The following is a 19709-nucleotide window of genomic DNA, read 5'->3' on the forward strand; positions in this document are numbered from 1 at the left end:
CACACGCGCACGCACACACACACACACACGCGCACACACACACACACACACACACACACACACACACACACACACACACACACACACACACACACACACACACACACACACACACACACACACACACACACACACACACAGGAGAATGACATGATGGTGCATTCACTAGAGAGTGTGCCAAGAAAGTGTCGACACAGGGCAATAATCCTCAACACATTTCCAGAGACAGATATCTGCTATTTGCAAAAATATACCGCTCAGTAAAAGTAAAAATGTAAATTAGGTCTCAGCAGCAATGTCACAGAGGAACTGAACTGAAGAAAAAACATTTCAACAATAATTAAAAACTTAAATTAAAACCACAATTTCCGCTCTCCTATGGCGGGAAATGTTTCAAGTTTATAATGTCCAATTTCTGTCATGGGACATTTCCATTTTCCATTGACCTCTCCTGCCAGGGTTCAGCAGTGTTCCTCCTCCCGTTTCTTCACACCAGTTGTGTTATTTCTCTGACACAGCGGCGGAGAGTGTGATGATGTTCTGTGCCTGCTTCAGAGAGGGCATGTCAATCATGCTGCCCCGGAACGTGAACGCACCCTGAGCAGGTTCCCAACAAAAAAAAAAGCAAGAGCAGAAAGGGCAACGTTAGACCACAAGTACACAGTGAATGCACTTAACGCAGTCTTGCATATGAAAACCATTCATGCCTTAATATGGAAAAAGCAACGGTGCAGGCTTTAAATGATTTTTTTTCCACCTGTGATAAAAGAATAAAATGTAAATGACACAAACATCCGGTATGAATAACTGCTTTGAGACATTAAGTAATGCGTCATCTGATGGTCTCAGTAGCGTATAAAAATATATATTTAAGAAAGGTCAAAAAATTCAATCAATAGCTGGAGGTGAGGATTATCAAAAGCAGCACCTGTCATGTTAAAAGACAAAGGGACTGACCCTGAACACTGTACAAATCATCACACACACACACACACACACACACACATACACAGTGCATGGCAGAGGGATGGGTAGGATATGAATCCCTCGGGCAATGCTTAGTAAGAGCAGCCCTGGCAGGGAGAGAGGTGTGGGCAGATTGTGTATTACCTCAGCAGATAGCCCACAGAGCTCAACACACAGAATCCAACCATGCACTAAATTAGGAACAATAATATTGTACACTTAATTGGCCCACCCCCCTTCTCCATCTCCTATGTTGTCTCTGAGAGTCACCCAGGGTGTACAGTATGTATTCTCTGGAACTACAGAGGTGTGTGAAAGGGTACACAAAGGATCAGCCTAAATCTCAGAGAACGGAACGACCTCGTGTCATCTGAACCCCGCGGCCGGTGCAGACACGGCGTCATCACAGACACATTCATTTGAGATTTGCAAAAAGCACTATTAAATAACATTTCTCATCCCTTGCTAATTTGTGAATCATTTAATAAAAAAAAAAAAAAACATAAATGAAGCTTTAAAATGTCAGTCCAGTTAAGAAATAAAACACTGATCTAATTATATTTTAACATGACATTCAAATTAGGTTGTACTGAAGTGAAATTATCATGACCAAAAAAAAAAAAAAAAAGACAGCTTCTAATTAATTATAGTTTTTTATTTTATCATCTCTGCACCCCTGGATTCACGTAAAATAGCACTTTTGGGCTATTAAAATTATTTTCTAGATTCTAACTTTTATTTTGCAAACTCCTTCATTTGTGGTATTTTCTCAGTCATCAACAACTCAGCAATTACAGACAAACACAGACAAACTCAAATAAATATGTGATACTGCCACTGTGAATATTACCTTTCCCTCCTTTTGGTGTTGCTCAAACGCAGCAATGAGCTCTTGTGCCCACTGGATTTTCTCCTGACTGGGGGAGAACTCTTCCTGTACAGCTTTAATCTGCCCTGGGTGGATAACTTGCTTGCCTACACACGCACACACACGGGAAAGAAAAAAAAAAAAAAAAGTGGAATATTCTCAGGACAACTGAAGGGTTTCTGTGGCTTCAAATGACACAGATGCAAAGTCACGAGTGTTTCAACACAAATCTTTACTTACCACCACTTGAAGATTTTACATGAAGAAATAAATATGAAAAAAATAAAAGAATTTGAGAATTGCAGCTGGAAATGCACGTTGTCAGATCCATCGAGACATGAGGAAGTAGAAAGCAGAAGATAAGGCTGTTGGTTTTTATGTGTATGTGTGTGTGTGTGTGTCAACATGCTCAATCCTACAGAAGTGACTCAGGACCAGAGGATGCAGTGTATCGTGCATGATCAAGTGATCTTTCACCACTTGCAGCCTTGCAGTAAAACAGAATATTTGCTCAGCACTTCGTTCCGACTTTGAGATGTGATAGGAGTCGTCCAGAGCTGTGCAATATCAATACGAGAGCATGTGAGAGTCTGAGAGAGGGTGGATGTCAATAAAAACAAGCTGTAGTGCAAATCATTTAAAGATAAAGCATCAATAAATGCAAGATCTCTACATGTGTTAACATAGATCCCAACATTTGGGTACATATCATTAAAAAGGTCTAATTTATTTAAATATATAGCAAAAAAAAAGAAAATTTCTATTCATTTGAGGCAGAAAATTGATGTTATTTCAGTACAATTTCAACACATGCTGAGTGTATACAGTACAGGACAAGACAGCAGTTGCAGAAATGTCTCAGACAGTTTCAGAATCTTATATTGGATTAAAACTCAAGTTTAAAACAGAGTTAAGGCTCTGTCACACAGTCTCTGCCGCCTCCTCACACTCCCCCTCAGTAAAAAATGTGGGCGAATGCCACCGACATAATCCTGTGTACATTTGTAGATAAAACTTGTAGTGATAAGTTAAGGTTCTGAAATGTCTGGTGAGAATGACGGCTCAGAGTCGACCAGCGGGACCTCGACACTTTAGGGCTTAGCTCTGTCGCCAACAATAAATCCTTAAAGGTGGCCGAGCGGGCGGGCTGCACAAGCAAAAAAAAAAAAAAAAGTAGCCCGGGAGAGGAGAGGAGTGAAGAGGGAAAGGTGAGGACAGGAGAGGGAAGGGGAGGAGAGAGCCCATTCCCTTCATCCAGCTCCACTCACCCCAGTTAACCTCTGGAAAACCACTCACACACAGCACTTACACAAAAAAATACATTCTATTTTAAGGCTCAGAGCATTATTATGTGAAAAAAAAAATCTTAACTTGTCATGAATAGGTAGGTTTGAATGAGGTAATGAGGTGCAAATACTATAAAATACATTAAAAGACATTTTGTGCTTGTGTATGTGCTGGTGTGAATTTATTCATGAGTGTCTGTGTGAAGCAGAGAGACTGTAAGTGCACATTTTCTGTTGGACAAACAGCCTAAGGACTCCCTAGGGCCATGTTGGAGACGTTTGGATGTGTGCATGTGCTTATTTGTGTATGCGTGCAACATTGTGAGTCTTCTAAAAAACAAAACAAAACAAAATACTTGTGTGTGTATAGTGTCTGCATATTCTACAGGAGAAGTAAGATTAGATATACATTTCCTGTTTTGCCACCTGTTTTACTTTCAACAATCAGAACAGGAGTGTGTATCCTACTAGAAGCTGACAGGCCTGAATATACTGTATTTCTTTGTGTGTATGTGTGCTTTTGCCTGTCTGCGCAGGACAACAGAAGAATGACAGAGCCAAGAAACGGACAGGGTGACTCAGGTGCCCTCAGTTACAACCGATTGGCTCTCCTAAAATGCATCATTCATGCCCTCCAGCCAATCCGGGCCTGCCATGTGGTGCTGGCATCTCATTGGAGGATTGCTATTTAACAAAGTGCTCTCAGGCGAATGATGGGCAAGGTCCTGGGGATGGAAGTGAAACGTGGTCCCTGAAAGCCGACAATTTGGTGAACCTGTTTGTTTTCTGGTTCTGGAAGGTAAACACTTTTAGCAGCATTATCAGCTCAGAGAAGCAACAAGAACTTTACAACAACTGAATCAGAGCTTAAAAAGTTAACACGTTGCACCATTTAAACCCCTAAATTAATAAACTTACACTCCCACAGATCTAATATTCGTCAAAGCTTTCCAGGATTTTTCCTTTACTCCCCCCTGTTTACCAGTAAGGGCACTGTGTGTGTTTGTGTCTCACCAGTGTTTTCTGTGCTCAGTGTTAATGGGTGCTATACACGGCTTAAGTAGTGCCAAGGTCAATTACTGCACAGGTAGAGGCTTTTGGCTGTACCTTATTATTGCTTAAGCAGACTCGGGCCAGTAATAGCTACTAACTAAGATTATACAGAGTGCCCATGGCTTGTAAGCCACTAATCCATTGATTTGAATGGTTCTGTACTATATCAATCTCACTATTAGTTTCTTTAACTGCCTGTTTCCAACTGGTTTCATACTTTTTGCCTACCTGCATATTAGTAACCCTTCAAGCGTTTGTGATTAGTTTTCCGAAAAGAGGTTATCGCATAATTTTCAATCAAACCACTCCATATTATCTCTATAATATGACAACCATAACAAGAAAAGTATCACATTTCAGTGCAGAGATGCTAAATCATTTGGGGAAAAAAAAAGCTGTAATATTTAACAAATTCATTTTAAATATGAACACACGATACACATTTGCAACATCAGCAAATAGACGTGGTAAATGAGGCCACCCAGATAACCACTCGCTGATTTTCTAGGTGACCTCAGACCACAAGATTATGATGAAATAAAATGCAGGTAGTGTGCAATGATTCATGATTTTACTCAAACACCTTTTCCTTTTTTTTTTTTTTTAATTTTTCTTCATCTAAAGGTACAAGTAACTAATTATTGTAAACGTAATGTGTAATGTTTTGTTCTTTGCAATACCCATAGATGGAAAGGAATAAATCAAAATATTCTGGCATCCTAATCAAAACAATATCAAAACATGCTTTTTCCCCCCACAGGCAGACCACAGGGAAATATGACAAATTTTGAAGGAATCAGTTTTCAAGGGATAAAAATATTGAACCAAATATACTTGCTGCAAGAAAGAATGAGACACTGGAATATCCATTTTGGAACAGGCTGTCCTGCCGTCTGTGGTCTGTAACATGCAGTCTGCAGGGCACACACACACGCAAACATACACACACACACTCTGAAAGCGTTGCCTGGCTACAAAGACACACAGTGTGCTGTTATAGTAGACACTACCATTCCTTGCTAATAACTCCCTCAAATCGTACTTGCGCACACAGAAATGTCAGACAAGCATTTAACAAGTGTTCAGCATTGTCCGCGTTTAGCTTGAATATAAAGTAAAGCACCTAAAAAGGCAAAGACAGAGACAAAGATCAGCTGGTTCAGAAACTCCCAGACAGTGGCAATTTTGATTCTCACCAGCTCATACCTTTTATTACAACTTATAAAAGGCAGGAGGTACGGATGTATTAAAGCTGAAATGATGAAATGCCTGAATGTGGCTTAAAGCAGAAAGTACAGACATCAGGTCGAATAAGGACGACATGGAAAGATACAAATAAAGAACAAGACAGTAGAGAAGTCTGCAACAACAGAAATCATATGTATACAGAGTGCTGGGAAAACAATATGTGGATATGAGCATGAAGCAGTTCCAGGCAGCAGGACTCTCACCTGTGAAGCCCATGAGTGCTCCCTCTCTGGCCTGTTGCCTCAGACCGTCCACATCTTTGTAGTCAATATACACCAAATCGATAGCCTGAAGACCAAATGCCTTGGTGGTCACAACCACCTTCTGCCTGGCGTAAAGGAGCTCCCTGGCATCTTTAGTCCTCGTGGCACCTGGATAGAAACGTCGCAGGTACACAGTCAATGTGATGGTCAGTCAAACGTATTTCACTTTATATCATTTATGGAAGATAGAGATGTTTGACTCCCTCACTTTCAAGCCAAATGTGGAAAATGTTGTAAAGAAACTGAACTAAAGCTAAGTTTTTATTTGTTTATTTATTTATGTTTTTCTTTTAATGCAAAAAAGTAGCTTGTTGCTGCAACTTTTTTTTTTTAAATCAGTGTTGGACCATGCAGATGTTTTACACATGAGTGCTTCTGCTCAGTGTCTTCAGATAGTTGACACTGTCCACCATGCTTCTCTGAGGTTTACTACCAACTATAAAGCGTCGACTCACCACTGTGAGTTGTACTCTGGGGTGAGATGTCCTGCTCTGGACACCAGAAGGATCAGCCATTGGTCCATGTTTATATATAAGGCAATACTTGGCCTCTTGCGTGTCTACGTTTGTACACTAATTGAGAAAAGAAATTCTGACACTCATTCTGTCCATACTGAGGACTACAGCAGGATACTAGTCATGTTGGCTAAAGCTGCCCCTTTTTACTGTTATTGATACAGTTAATTAATTGGGATTGTCCACGATACAATAAACTAAGAAACTAAAATAAACTAAACAAAAGATCACATATTGCTTTCTGTTCCATTTGCCCATACAGAAATGGGTCAAAGGGCTTTTGTTTATTCTGCACTTTATGCATGGAATCAGCTACAGAAAGACTGGAAACTAACTTTAAGTGCTTTTAAGTCCAAACAGAGTTCTTGAGGCCAACCCCATAATTTGCACTTGTTTTTCTAAATCTACTTGTAAATGTTATTCGTACTAACTGTTTATTGCCGAATGTGTCTGTTATATGCATTTTAACTGTGTAATCCTGTAACTGTGTGTTGTATTTGCTGCTGCCTATCTTAGCCAGGACTCCCTTGTAAAAGAGGTTCTTAATCTCAATGGGATATTTCCTGGTTAAATAAAGGTTAAATAAAAACAAATAAAAAATACAAGCATTTCATGATTCTTGAAAATAGTGAGAAAGTGTATAGTTTATCATAGTCATTACACACTAGAGCACCATCTTATTTACTGTTTTTACATATCGGTATATTGTCGCTTAAATATTTGCAAATGGCTTATATTTTCAATAAATAGAGCATGAAAGTAACCTTCTGGGAATGAGTAACCTGTGACCTAGGACATATTTACAACCAGATTTTCTAATGTAAACATAATTTCAGCTAATGCTCTCTGCTACAAATCCACATATATGCATGTAGACAAAGGTGTACTGGGGGACAAATCATTACCTATGCTGGCACAGAAGTCGTCGGAGCCAAACACCACTCCATCATGGTGGAGTCCAGCCTTGGGAGCGAGCTGACGCACTTCCTCACACACCGCCTGGAGAGAATGTGTGAATATGTGATGGCCTATTATAAACTGACTGGAGGTAGAATAGTTGCCAGTAAGCACTTAATTCTCTCCAGCAAATCTGCTTATCCAAAAATAATATCTGAGCGTAGCTTTGTTTCCATAAATTATTTTAAGGACAAGCTCACTTTATGTGTGTCACCTGTAGGCGTATGTGTTCTAATAAAAAATATACAGAAAATATCCACAAGTAGTAGGAAGTGACTCTTACGCTTAAAATGACTTTGAATATCATAGGCAGTTTCTTTTGGTCTAAATAAAATCCCCCGTTTAACATCTGACTAATGCTTTTTTTTTTTTTTTTTTTGTCTTTTACGTTTTCCTTTTACATCAGATCAGATTTCATATTCATTTTGATCATATTAAACTGTATTTTATTCAGGCAAAATGGATCTATGGGAACTTTCTATGAAGGTATCATTAATCACTGACACTTAACATTTTTATTTTTGTAAAAAATATAAGTTTTAAACTGGACAGTGAGGAACAAGAAGCATAAGAAGCCTCTCTCCTGCTACCGTTGGCTTCCAAATTAATTTCATCTCTAGCTGAGCCCCAGTTTAGTTTTTTTTTTGTGTTTTTTTAAATGTGTGACTGTGCATGTATGTGTGCTTGTAACATGGGGTTCAATCTGGGCAAAGATACAGGGTGTTCTTAAGAAAACAAACAGAGGCACCCCCTGCCATTAAAATACACACACTCAACCACAAACCATCACAGAACTAGAGGAAAAAGTAAAAGACAAATCAAAAGAAATAGGGACAGCTTGTTTCTCCCCCAAATACCCCAAACCATGCCCTTTTCCCCATGTAGCCGAAGGTCGTGCTGTAAGTGCTTTGATGCTTGCCAAAACATCATTAAGAACTTTTTCCACTATGATTATATTAATTCATTTCTAATTAAAAAATGTCAGCATGTCTGGAAAGGGATAGAGAGGAGCACACACAGTCAGACAGAAAGAACGGAAACAAAAAGGTTCATTTTTGATAGACTGTCCGAGCGCTTTGAAACCCTTTCTTTTTGGACACGTGGTGTGCTCCGCTCGCTGATGGAGTCTTTAATCTAAAGTGAACAACGGACAAACAGCAAAATGTCTTACGCAGGCAGTTTTTGGGGGTTTGTTTGTAATTTACCTTAAAATTGAGCAGGCCCACAGCAGTTTCCACAAAGGTGACCAGGCGAATGGGTTCTGTCAGTGCCCGTCCTTTCAAGTTGTGCTGAAACCTGTCAACAAACTAAACACACAGGGACAATTTCAGGCACAACTCATTAATTATATCCAGAGTTTATGTGAAGAGAAAACAATAAACCTCCAGACAATCAGAATTAATTAACTTAATCTCAATAGTGTTCAGCACAAGAAATATTATCATCATTCAAACCTCATCAGTATATGTGAGGTGTCTTAACATGTCCTGTCTGCAGTATTTGTGTTAAAATAACTTCAGATCAGCTGGAATACATGATGTTCTATAGTGGACTTCCACTACTTTTGTACTTTTACGTAGAGTAGCCACCGCACACAGTGGACTTATCAATGCATTAACAGTTGTATGAATGAGAAAACCGGAAACTCATACTGTGATACTGTGTCAGACTGAATTCTAAACTGAAAGGCAAAAACGTTAAGCTCTTAAAAAGCATAAATGATATGACACATCTTTCAAATCTACCGTGGGGTGAGACAGACAGATAGGAGAAGAAAGAACTCAAACTCTTTTTTGATACAAATATTGACACCTGCATTGTTCCCACTTCAGTCCTTCAGTCAAAAAACTCACCTATGAGGGTTCAAATAATGTGGAGAGTGAGCACAGGAGTCGCAACAAAAGCAGGTGAAATGAAATATTTTACATTATCACCGGGGTTCCCTCTTGTCTGAAGTCTTCTCCTTTACCTTCTTTGAGAGAGCTCGCACAACTACAGCACGCTCCCCTGAGAGAGTGTGCACAGACACACATGTAAATGTGCATGTGCATACACAAGCACATGCATACACATAGCAAGGCAAAGAAGAAATAAAATTCCAAAAAATGGGGAGAAGAAACAAGATACGGGATGTCTTTGGGTGTGTTTCACCCTGACATTATTCTGTTTTGCATCCCCCCTCCATGGCAGGGAGACTCAAGCAACAATCAGAGTGTGATGTGACACTTTGCTGAGGCCTTTATTCTGCACGACTCCTGCTAATATGCAAGCTCACCTAAGTAGGGCTTTAAAACCAAGTTTAATTCTTTGAAGACCAAAGCATTCCAATTTTTCCAACAGACCAGTTCACAGCTAGCCCTGGACTGCCAGTGGGGTAGCCCAAATTCCAAAATCTATCATCTGGAAACACACAAAAGCCCCCTCCGTCAGATATTTCCTTTCAAAGCCAGTCAAAAAAGAAAAAAGGGATAGGACGCAAAAGCTCAGAGTAGAAATGTCTAACTCCATGTCCCCCTTCCTCTCCTTTTTCACACTCCCTCTTTGACACAACAGGAAAAAGACAGATATAAATAACCTCAGGTATAGCTCTTGGATTTCTCTAAATGAAGACCAAAATAACCCTTGTGCTCTTACTCACCACTCTTGTTCTCAAAACTAAAAGACTGGGCCTCCATTGAAGGATTTCAAAAAATAGGGGCAATTTTAATCATCTCTCCATTCAATCTCAGTTGGATAAATCATATCTGAGAGATTTGCATAAATACAAACCATCAAAGACTTTTCATCTTCAAAGAGGTTTTCAAGACCCAATAGGCTTTGTACTGTAATCATCTGAGGTCACAACCCTGTGGGAGCAAGGCTGCTATGGCAACATAAAAACTAACGCTGGGGGCTTAGCATAATATTCCCCCTCCTTCGCAAACACAGGAAGGGGTGGAGGGGTCCGAGAGGGAGTGTGAAAAGAGGGTGTAGATAAACCTATTTATGTGACAGAGGAAACTAGATAGATATGGTCCGTTGTGGAGAAACCTAGCTGATTATTACACACAGAGATTACCAGCTCTACACCGTGCTACGCAAACTCTAACAAGTCTGACGCAGGCTGAGCACACTGTTTAGACACCGCTGAGGGAAAACAAATGACTGATCAATGCAGCGCCACTGGCCAAAGAGCCTCAGTGTCCGTCTGATTAGATGGGTCTGTGCTTCTGCTATATTGTTCCCTTCAGCTATTGTACACTTTGAGGGCCTGATTTACACTGCATAAGAAACGCTGTAGTGCTTGCTCATTGTTCCCCTGATGCATACAGCAACCATTACCCGTCAATGGCTCTCAAAACTAGGACCTCTTTTAAATGTTATTCACTGCTAAATTGAAAAAAAAAATAAAATAAAAGAAGAAACAACCACCTCTTCTTGCCATTCAAAGGCAATCTACAAACAAGCCCTCTGACAATTTCACCACCCAATCATGAAAAGAGAAGGAGGGAGAGATGGAGCTAGAGAAAGGAGGCTATAGTGGGACAAGTTTCAATTAATTTTCTTCAAAAGGGGGCCAGATTAAATGTTTCCGGCCTGCTGAAGTGTTCATTTCACAGAGGGGAAGCGGAGAAAGGGATGAGGGGAGGGAACAGGAGGAGGAGTAGAGGAGGAGGAGCGGGACAGGGTGCGATTCTTTCAGTCCCAGTGCACACCAAATAGTGTGGTGGGCAAAGAATGCACACGGCTCCGAATCTGTGTGAGAATTGTCCTTAGACAAAGGAGGGAGTTACGCCTGTTATAGCCCAATAAGGCCTGTCAGTCACACAAGGGCTGGGGGAGAAGGGAAAGGCAGAGCTAAAGATTTCCACACAAAGGGAAACAAGCAAGTCCATCTTTTAGCGACAAATCAGTCTGGAGGTTCCTGTGCTAATATCAGTAAAAAAAAAAAAAGAAAAAAAAATAAACAAGGGATTTGCTGATACACTTACAAAACAGACACACGAGTAAACACATGCACACTTACAAAAGCAGGAAGAAGATGGAGAGAAGCTGAAGGAACAAAAATGTATTTAGACATGTCTGATGCAAAGCTCCTGACTTTGTTTCCGAAGCATGCATGCACCTGCTGATACTGAGAAAAACTGACCCATGCTGTCAACTGAATATGCACAGATGTATCCTATATCAACATCTACTGGTGAAGGTGGGGTTATAGAGATGGGCGATACCAACATTGCAAGATTTTTTTTTTTTTTCCCAAAAGAGCTTCAGCAAAAAACAGATAAAAGTTTCAATTTTAATGTTAGACTGAATAAGACCACTGTATAGTAAGAAAAAGAAAGACCATACAGCCCTAAATTATTTCTAAAAGTGAGGAGAAGTAGGAAAGAAGGAGGAAAAATGGTTGAATGAGGGGAGAAATTCAGCAAACACCTGTCAGCAATTATAGTTGGAAGAAAGAAAGGGCAGCAGGAAATAGACGTGTTCTAATTAAAACCACTAGTTAAAAACTTCCTGCTCCTGCCCCAAGACCATGTATGAGCATATATGTATGTATGTGTGTGTGTGTGTGTGTGTGTGTGTGTGTGTGTAGTAACACTAAGTGAAAAAGCCAGGCTAGACATCCCCCTCTCACAAGTGATTACGACTCTTGGTAAACTAATTTGCTCTCTTACTTAATCGACAAATACCAGGTTCTGAAAGTTAATTGCTTGAGACGTTTTACTTTAAAAGGTAAATTAAGACACACACAAAAAAAGCTGGTTTAACTCCTGGTATGAACATGTGTGCAAAGACAGAAATAAAAGTGAATGTCCACAAAGCACCTTTCAACTGTATCCATACACTAACAGACAGTAACCGTGCTGCTTCGTAGAATGCAAGCCATATGGATCTGATCAGAAAGGCCTGCATTAATGATGTCACTGTCTCCTGACCTTTCAGGACCTGACATCCGTACAGCGCCCCTTTATAGAAAGCCAGAGGGATGGGCAAGTCCACACAAACACTTCTTTAAACTTGGGAGCAGGCCAAGTTAATGCAGACAAATTACAATTATTTCTCAAAAAAAGAGGGGGCAATAATTTACAAAAAGCTATTCATTTAACACTTATTTTATAGCTTCACCAATACGCCTTTACTGACAGGATAGAGGATATGTATGTATGTATGTATGGTATATATTCTAAATGTAGAACAAAACAGAGCACAGTAGAATAGAATAGAATAGAATAGAATAGAATAGAATATTTAAGCTTTAAAGTGAAACTAGTTCCCTTTTTCACAGTTTTTTTGTACTTTAAATACAGAAAACAGTACTATTGCTCACAGAGTTAAATGTCTGAATGCTTTTGAAAAGTTAATATTGTCGCTGTCGGGTGGAAACCTCTTTTGTCCAAAATGGTTATTTTTCAGGAAACTGGAAAAATGATGTATATTCTAAATAAATGAATGGAGCTAAGAGATGTAGTAACAAGCCATTTTCAACACTTTTCACTGGTTAAATATTTCTAAAAAAAGTCAGGCCAACGTGAAGACTGATAATAGAATTGTTTTATGACAAAAACAAAGACCAAAAATGGATGTTTCTGCCTGACAGCGATGATATGCCAAGATGTGCAGAAATTTCAGTTCAGTGCTGCATGTAAATTTTTATCCCAATTTCCTCTGGTTGGGTACTTGATTGAGGATGAGTGATATGGCCCGAAATCTTATCATAATAAAAAAAATGTCCACATCAGCTGATATTGATCACAATAAATGTCAAATTATTAGTCATCATATTCACATTCATCACATCACTTTATTCTTTCTGATGTGAGAAGCATTGGGTTATTGCTAAAATCCAGAGGTAGAACATTTCAAACAATTATCACAAAAACCTGTTTTTTTCACCATCAAAATATAGTAAACAGCAAAACAGTGAAACATGACAAAGTATTTTAGCTGAGAGTGTAAACAAAGTAAACCATATTGACAAGACGAAAGTTGTGATGGAATAATGATATTTAACAGAAGATAAACATTTATACCTGTATTTTTTCTTTTTTACTTTACCTGAATTTGTATGACTTCTACACAACAAAATAAGTTTTAGACCATTTTAGACAGACAGACAGACAGAAAGAAAACTATGTAACTACTGAAGCTAATCTGAAGAAACGTTTTTTCTGATTTTTGAGCAGCAGCCAAGAAAAACACCCTCTGTCCCTGAGTCCTGCCACAGGGATCGATTCCCTCTTTTACTGGGAAGCGGGGCAAGTTTGTTATTATTGCTTTGAAGATTCCTATGGTTTCCTCTTACTTCATGAGTTTGTCTCAGAGTGTGTGTTTTCAAAAGACGGAGAAAAGAACCAAAAGAGCAATGTCATGTTTTTAAAGCTCTGGTGAGTTTTTGTGAGAAGGCAAATCAGGGTTAGGTTTTTTCTCCGACACTTTTTACCAAAAAAAGCAAATTATGTGTATTGCCTCAGCTACTTTGACTTGTACTGTACAAGTACTTCTTAGATTGCCAAGATGTGTACATTGCTTACCCACTGCACCTCCTCTGTGTCTTCCACTTTGGGCAACATGATGGCAGGAGGCAGCACCTCACCCTGTAGGATGACCTGCAGGTCAGCTTCAGCTAAGCCACTGGATACAGAGTTCACTCTGACACACTTCTCTGTCCGGCCCAGGTCCAATTCCACTAACATCTTGGGAATGATCTCCCTGGCCTCTGTCTGCAGGAAAAAAAAAAAAGAAAGAAAAAAATCCCAGACATGAATCATTATTTATTGTAACACATTAGGGTGCGATTTGTAATAACTAATAAACATCTGTTTTCATTATTTTAAAAGCTGGATGAATTGTTGAGGAATACATTAAAAATTCAATTTCCCTCAGGAAAATTACCCTAATAATGATACAGAAAGATAGATTTTATTAATCCCCCAGAGAGAAAATTTGTTTGCTGCTGCAGCAGGCAATTGATATTTGTTCATATTTTATTTTAATATTGCCGTTTGTAATGATCACAAAAATAGACACTGCATTACAGACACAAATGTATGATCAAAGTGGGTAACTGACAATATACAACAATTTGAAAGAAATTATCTGATTCTCGACACATTCATTCATTGTAAAGGTACAAAGTAAAAGATGTGTGTGTGTGTGTGTGTGTGTGTGTGTATATATATACTACAATATATAATAGGGTAGAATACTATGGTGTAAAAAGTCAGCAACACATAGGGTCCACACCTAACTTTGTTCTCTCTAAACAAGCATTGTGCTGAATGGGAAAAGAGATGAGGAGGAAGAAAAAAAAAAATCAAAGCAAAGCCTATAGTCCCAAAGTCTATCAGTAACACAGTAGCACACAGTGCTATATTCAAACCAGATGCTGGGCAAGAGCAGTAGAGAGAAACAGAGAAGGAATGAGGAGAGAGGTCCAGCTAGTGAGAGCAGAGAGGCTCTCTGGGAGAAATGTGGTCTGAGTTAAGCAGCATGAGGAAACAGTAGCTTAGGAGTTGTCAGGTCAGATCACAGACTGGAGCCATAGAGGGCTTGTGTAGGTGTAATGGAGATGCTCAGGCAGAGACTTTTAATTTCACTTCCATAATTAAAAATCTGTCAGTTACTATGTGCATGAAAAAGGTTTTGGAGAAGGTGGACCTCCTGCCATACAGTGACACTGCTTGACTTAGTGATGCAATGATGATTTTTTTTCTCAGACTGAAATGTGAGGAGAAAATGATGCCATTGTATGTTTCTGCAAACTGTTATAATATATTATTGAATGACCTGCTACTTCTGTGCCTTTCCTTAATAGACAGGAGAAGACTGAGATGGAACAGATGAACAAGTTTTTAGGTATAAGCACTAAAATGGCCTTGGTTGGGGACAGGAATAGAACATGCTTGTATTTAAACATTAATAAATACATTGAGAGTCTTTGTTAATCACATCTTTTGCTGACTTCACAACCCCTACCCAAAACCAAGTGCTGCCAGTACCTAAAACAATCTATTAAAAGTTTAATACTGTTGTCTCTGCGAAACATGTTTGCAATATTTGCTCTAAATATCAAAAGCACCATAAGCAGCTAGCATGGCAACTGACTATATTTAGAAATATTGATATTAAAAAGATTTTTCATACAGAAATGTTGGAATTACACAATGCATACCTATGATTTTCAGGACTATACAATGGAAACTTCTATTCTATTGAAAGTGTTACATACTACCTAAAAACACTATAGAGGGCTATCTAAACACGCTGATTATTAGTACACTAACCCCTTAAATTATTTGAGAGGGAGCATGAAAGAGAAACTGTAGACAGATATAACTCAGAGGGCCCATTTATCACAAACTCTTGTAAAAAGCAAAGTGGAAGGAATCAACCGAGGATCAGAATGACAGCTTATGGGGACCCCTTAGGGGTCAAGGAACAGGTTCTGAGACAAAACAGCCCTCACTCTGATCTCCTGGAATGCAGAACTGTACTTGATATTATGAAAACCCCTCCAGTATCAATAAAATATGGTATCAAAGTACATATCAAAGATTTGCTCACATTTAATAGGGGTCATGAGCAGGCTGGACTGCTGTGTGTCATATGTCTCACTTTTGCCTCATAGGATGAGACAAGAGGGATTGTCACACCATATGATGTGTGCACTGTGATCTTTGACTCTTACTCAAGTTTTGCCATAACCCCGTTCTTGCTCTCTCTCACTGTCGCCCTCATAAGCCAAGATAGACTTGTAACTGTATCTTGGTAACTTAAAACGGATGGGGCGATTTACGCAGCCATAATTCACTATTCATAAACCTGCTACTTGGTGGATAATATTCTGTCTGTCCTTGCGCAGTTCATGGTGACTGGAGAAAACTGATCTGAGAGAACCGCTGGCTGCTTCATGTGTCAGGAGTCCTGTTGACCCCTGACCAAATTAAATAAATAGTGAACCAAAAATGATCAAAAAGCAGGTTTATAACATTCACAGATCATGGAGATGTCCAGGTCTCAGGCTACAGCCTCTTCCAGATGCTGGCAGCCTGCACGTACAGTGTTAAATTTTTTTATGTAACCCAAGACAAGTGCTTGCAAGGACTATCTCCTGCACTTTTTCTTATTTTGCTATGGTATTAATGAAACCATGACGCCAGGATTGGCTAAGGAGATGACCAGGTCACTGTGCACTACCCTTTCTTTTTTATTTCTCCTCTTCTGTAAAGTGGGAGAAAGATTATTCTGGCAGACACCTTGACCCCTATGGGTGCTGCTACTCTGCGCTTGAATAAAGCCCTTTGAAAAGGAGATATTTTACATTAATAGACAGCCATCCAACAAGTTGGTTCAAAGCTCCCTCCCCAATCACCTGGTGTCCCATGGAGATCTAGCTCCAACGTCAGCTCGTCTCCTCTTTGATTCCCTCCATCATTCTCATCATTAGAGGCTGACACACAGGCAGGCAGGCGGGCGAGCAGTCAGCCAGGCAGGCAGGACATTGAACGCATAGATGCACATGAGAAGCTTTTCAAGTGCAGAGAGGCTGACCTTCCAGGAGAGTGAGGGCAGCTCCTTAACACACAGCCTGAGCCAAGGCACCCAGGATCCTACAGAGTGCTATGTATACGTGACACAGCATGGTTACTGCCTTGTAGACACCACATCAGACTGGTGCGTCCAAACTGATGTGTATACAGGCCACAGCAGGACCACCTTCCTCTCCAGGATCAGATCATGGATGTCCACCCTGGCCGCCGTGCAGTTTGAAATGAGTAACGTCAAACATCGCCTCTGGAAAGACTGGGTAGAGACTCACTCTCTGTCCCTTCATTCAGTATGAATTAGATCTCAGTGCAGTGGTGGTCAGTGTGTCTACTGGACAGAAATGAAAGAAAGAAATACTAGTAAAGAATTTCCCATGACATAAGAGGGTGAATCAGAAAGAGCAGCATAAAGAGTAAGATATATTCTAAGCCATGACCAAAGTAAATAATCAAAAAAGAAGAATAAACATGCAAAGACCCCGGGTTGATGACTAGCATCCACTATGCTGAAGCTAATAATGGATCCAAATAAAGAATAAAGTCTGTGTTATTCACAAACAGTTGCTGGCTGTGCTGTACATTCTCAAAAATAACTTCAATGTATTACACCCCCATCTGACACAGTGACTTCAAAAAGTGGAATGCTTATCCCTTATTTTGCAAAATGTGTATATGTACTTGGTGTGTGAAGAGTGGTAGATCATGAGTCACAGAGCGGAGTTGTTTATCCATTTTTTTTTAGAGCAGGCATTTTGCATCCTGCTGTGTAACTTGCAATGCCATTTAAAATGAGCTGTAGACTACTGCAGGTGAAGGCTGCCTGCCTGAAGTGTGACTGTGTACGCATTTGTTCATCTGTCTTTGTCAGTGTGTGTGCGTACGTGTGCATTTGCGTGTGTTAGCAGGCTTCAAGTCATTGTGGATGGGTTTTGACAAGTGACACGCTGCACTCCAGAAAGCTGGAGTGAGATGACTGACTAATTCAGGCTATGTTGATAACTGAGATGTAGCAGAAAGAGATTCAGGCCTTCACTCTGTCAGTTGGAGGCACACCGTGTTATCTGCGATCCTGTCAGGGCAGACAACAAGACATAACTAGCAGGGTAGAGGAGGAGAAATCTGTAAATCATAAAACCTGCTTGTCATAGTTGGTCAAAACTGACAGCATGAGGTGGAAAACAGCTAGTTTACACACACTATTTATACACTTTAATGAGCCACAAAAAGATCTCATTATAGCTATTGAGTTACAGTTTATTACAAGCTGCATGAGGATATGTTTGAATTAATTTGGCAAAATAATAAATACATTTCAGCATTTTTACAATAGATTTATGCCTAAATATTACTAACAATTTATTGGCATTTTGTTGACTAAAGATATAGTATGTAAGATTTCTTGCTTATTTTTAGGTGTTAAGAGTTTGGCCCCTGTTCACCACTGAAAAAACGAGTGGTTGCACGTCAGTATATTAGGCAGAAATGAAGGAACAGGGTGTGTAAGGAAACAAACAATCAATCAAAAAAAAAAAAACAGAAAAACAGGGTGTGTAATATTCTGGCAGGTGTAAAAGCGATGTGCATAGCACAACGGTATCAGGGGCCTCCTGTTGCCCCCCCGTCCCCCAAAAATTTTGGACCAGGGGTGGGTGTACAGTATTCTCAGCCGAAAACAAATTTGCTTACACAGGGTCTTCATGTGGGGTACCGCCCCTGTTGAGAAACACTAATAGTTCAACCGCTTGTATTTCGACATGGTAATACCTGTAACAAGGTAAGAGAACCATATATTGATAATTAGCACGGCTTTGAGCAAGCTATGCACTATTTTTTTGGCCAAGCTTTTTGAAAATTAACCATGCGAATCACAGGTGCACGGCTCACTGCCGAATACACTGTTGCATATGCTACAAATTTTCTAAAGAAAGCCATTGTAAAGCAACAAAGTCATAAATGGGGAAACACAATATTATACATTGCATGTTAATAAATGAAACTGGACTGAAATTGTTTCACAGCAGTTACAATGTAAAGCACAAATGAATATGCATTTGCACAACCATACAGGGAGGTTCTGAGTGAAAACATTAAAGAACAAGATTCAGAGAGGCCATAGACAGTATTTTGGAACAGATTTACAGACATGCAGTAGAGCACACGGAGACAACAATGCTACTGGACACTATTACTGGCAATATTTCTACATAGTGTCTGTGCTGTATTTGACTGGGGGTCACAAATAAGAGCAGAAATGTCCAAAGCACAGTAAAATGAGGAAATATTGTAAAAACACATGCAGAAGACAGTGTGACTGCAGGTAAATAAACTACCCTCTCAATCATAAAAGTTAAATGAAAGGAATTATCATTGTATATGTTTCAGTGTTTTGCTTTCAAAGGAAATCTTGCATATTTTCCTGTTAAAGGATGTCTGTCACATTTCCTCAAATCTATTTAGGTCTTATTCTGAAGTCCCTTTAAAACTGAAGCACACATTTGACCTCCTTCTGGTTAATCATTAATTACTTCATAAATGAGATTAATAACTGAATCGGTACTCTGATACTGTCACATTAATAATTGTAAGAAATTATTGTACAACAAGCAATACATACAGTTCATGTGACTTTTTGTAACTTTTAATGGTGATACTTAGCTGGTAAGAGCGAGGTGGGAAACCAGTTTTTCCAGACATCTACAGAGATGATTCAAACTCGGTGTGCTTCTTGCAAATTGAGACATAAAGCTTTGCTTATTTTTTACCCACATCTGCTGCATTCCTCTCCTGTTCTTCTCATTCTATCATATTTTCCTCTACTCTATCATCACTTCATCTACTGGGATTACTTTCCAAGCTTTGGTGTGTTACTCAGCCCACGTAGCAAAGAGAGGTGCAGGCTTGTGGCTCTGCCAGTAAAAACACCAAAGTGTAACAGGATAATGAGAGAGCGAGAGAGGACCTCTCTGTTCTGTGTTTCAGCATTTTCCAATCCTTTTCTCTGCGTTAACACACTAGACCTGAAG

The 19709-nt window shown here is 39.5% G+C and overlaps 1 protein-coding gene across 1 annotated transcript in view; it reads right to left on the reverse strand.

Moving 5' to 3' along the window:
* Window positions 1-116: 116 nt before the first annotated feature.
* clybl (citrate lyase beta like) overlaps window positions 117-19709 on the reverse strand; it is a 61632-nt gene continuing 42039 nt past the window's right edge. The window contains exons 3-8 of the mRNA XM_030125518.1: window positions 13672-13860; window positions 8362-8463; window positions 7105-7198; window positions 5625-5792; window positions 1817-1941; window positions 117-597 (exon numbers count right to left, since the gene is read on the reverse strand). Coding sequence (XP_029981378.1) covers window positions 502-597; window positions 1817-1941; window positions 5625-5792; window positions 7105-7198; window positions 8362-8463; window positions 13672-13860 — 774 coding nt within the window. The 3' untranslated portion in view covers window positions 117-501. The remainder of the gene's footprint in view (window positions 598-1816; window positions 1942-5624; window positions 5793-7104; window positions 7199-8361; window positions 8464-13671; window positions 13861-19709) is intronic.

The sequence above is a fragment of the Sphaeramia orbicularis genome, chromosome 21 (assembly GCF_902148855.1).
Source record: "Sphaeramia orbicularis chromosome 21, fSphaOr1.1, whole genome shotgun sequence".
NCBI lineage: Eukaryota > Metazoa > Chordata > Actinopteri > Kurtiformes > Apogonidae > Sphaeramia > Sphaeramia orbicularis.